Raw genomic sequence first — 6,825 nt, 5'->3', positions numbered from 1 at the left:
TGTGTGTGTGTGTGTGTGTGTGTGTGTGTGTGTATCTGTCTATCTGTGCCAGCTTGTGTCAGCATATGTGTGGGTCCTGTCTACTGAGTCCGTGTGTGGTCGTGGGTGTGTATGCTCTGCGTGAGGTGATCAATGGCTCTCATTTTCTAGGTCAAAAGTCAGTCTGCATGCCTCTTCCTGTGTCCCTCAGGAAGAAGATTGGGTCCTTCAATCAGGAAGTGACCAGACACCAGACCAGTGGAAAGACTGATAGCCACATATGCAGGCAAAGAAGAAATCCCTTTCTCACAGAAAACAGACTTTTCATTGATACTTTTCATTGATGCATCATCTGCCATTTTGATTATTTCAGCATAATGAATGCCTCTGATAAGAACTGGCACTGTCTTTTCCCCAAAGCATTAGATGGTTAGATGACAAACTAATGAGATCATTCCTGTCAGCATTAACATGCGTATATTGTATTATATTGTTTTCTTTCTTTCTAAGCAAATTGTTAGGGGCATCATTTCCTAAAGCCATTAACATATTTTTGCCTCACTGAGACTGTTTGGCGATCACTCATAATCTATGTGTTATTAATAGAGTAGATCAGACCGGTCCAGACTCTCTAAAAGCCATTACGGAGGTTAAGAGGGATTTAATTGTTTCCTGAGTGTCTGGAACCAAGGGCTGCACGACTAGAGTAATTAAATCACTTCCCCTATTATCAAGGTTTTTTTGTTGGCCAGGATCTTAATTAAGGGGGGGTAATTAGGAGTTCTGACAGGAGTCGTCTCCATCTTTGACAGGGGGCATTTAGTCTCTGCAAAGCAGCTTCCTTCTGCATTCTCCCTCATCCTTTGTGTTGAGGAGTGCAGAACTTAGAGGACACCGTGACCAAAAACACCAACAGATGCTCACAAACTTGGAAGGGAGAAATATATAGTGTCACTTGGCAAAGCAGACCTGTGACAATTTGCGAGTTCAATTTTCTGTGAAACATTCTTGTTTTACACCCCCTCCCTTTCCCTCCCTCCCTCCTGAAATCAGAAGCAGGAAATATAAAGTGCTACTCAATGCCCTTTCTGAAGCCGGAGCCTCGGATCAGGTGGGATGAAGATTTAGGGTACTTCACTACACATCAAACGGACAGCCTTGAAATAGGGGAGAGGAAGTATCCGTAGCTCGTAGGCCTGGCCTCTTAACCATGTTGCCATGACTGGCCCCGAGAGCACTTGGCAAAATTGCAACCGTCTGTCTGAGGGTGAGCCTTGATCTCGCGTGTCCTTCTCTGTCCAACAAGCTTTGAAGTTTATAGTGGAGGGAGGCAAATCCCTGCCCCTCTGTATTGTATCCAGGCTCTTGCATTACCTTGGATCATGTGCTCATGAGATGGTGGACATTATTGTTTCAAGAGGCCAGCAACACCACCTCTCACCTTTGCTGTGAACATACTTTGATTGACGTGCAAAAATCGTTGCAGGATTTCCATGCATACCATTTTAAGTTTGAGCCAAAGACTTTGGTAAAAAGTTCTTCTGAGGTTTGGTCCAACTGTACTTGGGCGCAGAGACCAGAACCATGGAAATCTGAGTGTAAAGCATATATTAGCTCAGAGCTTGGGTGAAATAGTTTCAGGAACACAAGGGGGCAGTGATATGAGCGCGAGAATGTGTTATTGTTACAGTTCAGAGTCACCGCGTTGAATTATACATTGCTCCAACTTGTTTATTGTCTTTCTTTCAGGTGTTATTTCAGCCAGAGAAAACAAAGCACAAATCTCAGCCGCGATCTGCGCTTGTGCTTTTTTTCTCCTCTCTTAACCCTCAGCCAATTCAAACAATTCCTTCGCCCCAAAGATAGAGATGCTTGATAGCCACTTCGCATACACATAGAACACGTATGGCAACATTCTTGAGTTTGCTAAATACCCAGGAAAAATGAGCCATGCGTATTCAGACCATCACAGCACACTGTATTCTGAGCCAGAGGCAAACAAGTGTGTGAAACGCGAGTCCGGGCATATCCAAATACCCAGCTCACTTGTTTTCCCACCATTTCCATGTCCATTATTCCTCACATAAAAAAACCCCGAACCTTGACCTCTGCACTGTTTTCATACTGTTCTCTTCAATTCAGCCTGCACTCCATCTCGGGCTGAGGTAAAAAAAATAAAGAAAGGAAGGGGGGAAAAAAAGGCGTACAGACTCTGGATTTTTTTAAATTCAGGAGGGGTTGCGGCGCGGTGGAACACTGGCGCACCATTAAACATATGTTTTGCGACCCCAGTGGGCTGCTGGCGGTGGGTTGGGGGCAGGTGGGGGGGGGGGTTGTTGCCGCTGGAAGTCTCCAGCCTATTAAACAGCGTCGTCGCACACTCTCCATGAATAAAGCACCGCTGGTGTCGTTTTTATGGCCTTTTTAATTACATCTATTTTTCTTCCCTGGTTCATGTGCCATAGCTCGTCATGCTCTTGATATCACAGAGGAGGCACTATCTGTTATGGCCTGAAGCCTCGCTACAAGCAGTCAAATGTTTGTTTTTATTTGATCATCCCTCTATAGTTGAGGAAAGCTCTTCATTTACAGCTTCAGAGTTCATGGGCAGTAAAAACTGCTTTAAGGCAGGTGGTGTTCCATATTTCCAATCAAGTCTCCTGCTGTTGGAAAGCCCTGTCTGAGTTTCGTCTTCCCCCAAGATGAATTACAGATGGTCTTGCACTCAGTGAACACCATCTAGCGTGAGGTTCACCCAACCATGTGGATGTCATATCCATGTCGAACCCCATTACATGGAAAAGATTTTTTTTTAATGTTTGTGCCCTTTAACCATAAAAAAAAAAAAAAAAAAAAAAAAAAAAATCATGACTAGGGATGTGGATGTAATCATCCAACATGGCAGAAAAGAGTCACCGACCCAAAGTGGGTGATTGAATTTTGTTTTTATTTATTAGGTGTTACATTGGACTGTCGGTTTGTGAAGCCCTTTGTACAGGAGGAGTCCCAGCGCCATTAGGGACACAACCACAAATGCTGCAACGATCCCACCAAAAAACCATCTCTTCAATGGACAACTCTGGGCAGAACATGGGTGCAATGATTTCAGACATAGTGGAGGTTTGAGAGTACATGTTAACACTAAAGACCAAATACAAATACAAGATGTCTACTGATCTTACTTGATGATTCTGGATTTCAGGTGATGCTTCCAGCCTCTCCTGAACAGGTCTGTCTCGCACAGCGATGGGACCCAGGGCGGCTTTGCCTTGGAACGTTAAACCTGCAGGTTGAGAAGGGAAAATATGAATGTGCAGTGATGCGCTTTTAGAAAGCCAACAGGATTTACACAAGCAATCTGTTTGTTTGCACCATTGCTAGTGGTTGCTAACATTAGTAACAACAATAGGATGAGCAGGATATGATACCATCAGACGTGAAGCTTCTGGCTTTTCTCACAGAGCAGCTCGAGTCACAGCAGCTGCACACCTCATCCCGTCATCAGCAGACAGCCAGCTGTGGAGGGATGGATTTTAGAGTATGACCATGATGGTGATGTGTTGACATCTTAAAAAGCTGGTAGTTAATCTCTACAGGATTTCTTCTGACCAACCTGTTCCTCTCAGCTGAAAAGGAGCAGCCTTTGTGTGCAGAGTCAGTTGGTGTAGAGGCTAAGGTGGCCTTGAGATGACAGGTAATGTAGATCTGCAAGTCAAAAATGAATAAAACATTACAGAGTTTTACATGAAGTTGCACATACTCAAGAATAAGAGGGTTGTTCATGCCCTTGATTTTAGATTTACCTGGCCTCAGACCTGACACTGTAGCTATCCTTCAACTTAAGTGTCCATAGCATTAGCTAACATTCGCTAAGTCAGGCCAATAGTCCATCATTTTCTGGATCATCTTTTACTTACAGAATTTGTATCCTGTTGATGGAACCTAAAGGCTCCCAGTTGAAATCGCAGATTGTTGTTCTGAATTCGCTGCATGTACTGAGAGTTAGATCCTGTCCCCCAGGCATCAGTGAAGCATCTGAGGAGAAAAGCAATAGATCACATTTGAGCTTCACAGTAGACGGATTCCCTTTATACAACCGCTTCAGGCAACAGGGATCATCCATCCATATACTGACCCATGGTTGTCTATAAATGAATATCTTGGGAGAGCATTTATGTCCGGGCCTATGGTGGCCACACAGCTGTCCGTAAACACCCGCAGAGGCTCATGGTGGGCCTGCAGAACAGATGCTTCCACATTCATGACATCACCCAGGAAGTAGATACTGGAGGGCCTCTCAAACTGCCAATCATCTGCAGAGAACATTTTACATCATCCCAAATTGTCCTCAGACAATTTAGAAAATGTCCTCAACCAATATGTGTTATGAGTATAATGTCAATAATGCTTAAAAGTTTTTGTAGTTTGGGCCAGGAGGACTGTTGTTCATGCAATACAGACAACAAAAAATGAATACATCAAGTTTTCAAAAATATCAATAGCTGCATTTGAAGGCAGAGTGAGGAGTCTTTCCATACCAGTCATTAGATGCAGAGAGAAGATCAAAACCTCCTCGATCTCTTTGGTGGAAGCGTAAGGCATCCATGTGGGCTTCAAAGCACTGCTGCTAACATTGTGTTTCCTGCAGGTACAGTTCACACGGGTTTCAGTGTTTATCTGCAGACGCAGTACATGCATATATAAGGTACATGTGCATGTTTTTTCATGGGCATACATTTGCCTATACATTTTGAATTTTTTTGGATATATATTTTACATGCACATCAAAACAAACTGTTGTCCTTCGGGGCCAACTGGGGTATAAACCAGACAGCAAAGTGTAGGCTACTGTTTCTACCGTTTCATCAGTGTTTCCCACAGAATTGAATTCTATTTGTGGTGGCAGGTTTGCAGAATTAACAAATTAACTAGATTTAAGCACAATTTTTAGTACAACCTGGAAAATCATTGTGTGGTGGTCAGTGTTGATATTGTGGTGGGCCTCCACAAATAAGTCCTTTAAGCACAATTTTTAGTATGGGAAAACACTGTTCATGTTGATACAAATAAAATGTATGGGAAAACTGATACTAAAAGTATGAAGATACTGACAGCACGGTAAGTTCTCCCTTACCTGGGATAGATACACTCTACAGCAACTGCGGCCTCATTGGTTCTGACAATAGAAGTGCCCGGTAGTGGACTTGGATTGTAGACCAGAGTGAAGGTATAAATGAGTTTGTCCTTAGTTATCTGTGTAGATATAGTCATTAATTTGACTTAAGCAATATTAAGCATAAGATTGCAAAACAGTCAGTAACACAACAGGTCATTCTCCCACATTGTGTCAGTGGAAGCATCCCACCGTGACTTTACTACCACATCTCTGGAGCGCCGACTCAAAGAAGAGGACACGAGCTTGTTCGTCGTAGCCCACTGCGTTGCAGCCTCCCATCGTGAGGTCAGTCGGCTCGATTAGCTGACCATTCCATAGAAGGTCTCGGTGCACCTGAACTTCAACTGATGACTCTCTGCATTCCACTGCAACTGTCTGGATAAGTTCCGGCTCCCGAATCTCAAAGCTTGGGGCCTTCTGAGACACCACATTAACTGGGCCTTGCGAAGGGTTCCTGAAAGCAAACGACTGAGGGTCTCGGCTAGTTCCAACCATCTCTCTTTTCACAGAGTCTGGTGAGGGTTCTATGACTGGTCTCTGAGGCCTAGAATGTTCCCTCTGTTTAACTGGTTTAGATGTTCCTAAAGGTGCTAAAGGTCCTTGTGCTACAGCTGGCTTCTCTGGTTCCAGAGTGTTAGAGCCTTGAGCTCTTCTCATGGTTTCAGGCTGGAACAGAACTGGTTGGTATCCTCTGGGTAGAAGTTGTGCAGGCTTGGCAGATTGCACCATATCTGTCCTGAGCCGCTGCGGCTCAGGTGAGAGTAAAGAGAGATTCTGAACGGGTCCGTTGGCTTCCAGCTTGTTAGTTTCTAACATAACTTGGCCCGGCTCAGACATTGTTGGAGGCTTATCATTGAGTCCTCGTAGCAGCAGGGGCATGTTCCACTGCTGCGCACTGCAAACCAGTCCAAGAGAAACAAACACCACGCACACGTTGGGAAATGTCTGCACAGCCATGATCAGTTTTGGAAGAGAGTGTTGGTGCAGGGTCCTCTTCCTTAATTGATCCTAACCATTCTTGGCTCCTCCCACAGTCTTAACTGAGTGATGATGCACCTGTGTCAGTTCAACTCAGTCAGCTTCTCATTCTAACCAGAAGAGCCAGGTTCCCTCTATTGCTGGGCCTGAATGGATATTGTAGAGACGGAAGGCAATCTATTATCTATTTCATCTGCTATTTCAGCAAAATGTTTTCACTGGGATGTTATAACTTTATCATTTCAGCATTGTTGACATTTATTTAGTCATGTTATGCTTTATTTCATCCTGCCACACAGATGTTCATGTAGGTGCTGGTGATTGTTTTTCTTGTACCGTTCAACCTCCTTCGATTCCGTGCACATATCTCCGCGCTGTTATTTCTTTGTTGCTTTGTTCTTTTTAAAAAAATATATATATTTTTTTTCTGATTATAACAAAATAGAATGTCACAGAGATCGTAAGACAAATAGAAGATAGGATCTTAATCCACACAGCACAGCTCACTGCACATTCGCACGGATCACATCTCTGTGTTTTACTGTTTATGTTTCAGAAAGGCACAGTAACTGAAATGGACAAGACCTCAGAGACAGAAAGACAAACAAGATAAAATCTCAGTTTTCCTCCCCTACCAAGAGGAAAGCACCCTCCTCACACACACACACACACACACACACACACACACACAC

The 6,825-nt window shown here is 43.8% G+C and overlaps 1 protein-coding gene across 1 annotated transcript; it reads right to left on the bottom strand.

Annotated features, from left to right (window-relative positions):
* Positions 1 to 2,912: 2,912 nt before the first annotated feature.
* LOC125288331 (zona pellucida sperm-binding protein 3-like) lies at positions 2,913 to 6,225 on the bottom strand. Its single transcript, XM_048234609.1, has 9 exons — positions 5,345 to 6,225; positions 5,114 to 5,232; positions 4,518 to 4,621; positions 4,115 to 4,292; positions 3,897 to 4,014; positions 3,593 to 3,684; positions 3,408 to 3,495; positions 3,162 to 3,262; positions 2,913 to 3,058 (listed from the first exon to the last, which is right to left on the bottom strand). The coding sequence occupies exons 1-7, from the start codon at positions 6,110 to 6,112 to the stop codon at positions 3,435 to 3,437; spliced, it is 1,440 nt and encodes a 479-aa protein (XP_048090566.1). The 5' UTR covers positions 6,113 to 6,225; the 3' UTR covers positions 2,913 to 3,058; positions 3,162 to 3,262; positions 3,408 to 3,434.
* Between the last annotated feature and the right edge of the window lie 600 nt (positions 6,226 to 6,825).

This window comes from Alosa alosa, chromosome 23, assembly GCF_017589495.1.
Source record: "Alosa alosa isolate M-15738 ecotype Scorff River chromosome 23, AALO_Geno_1.1, whole genome shotgun sequence".
Taxonomy (NCBI): domain Eukaryota; kingdom Metazoa; phylum Chordata; class Actinopteri; order Clupeiformes; family Clupeidae; genus Alosa; species Alosa alosa.
This window is presented reverse-complemented; position numbering and strand designations above follow the sequence as displayed.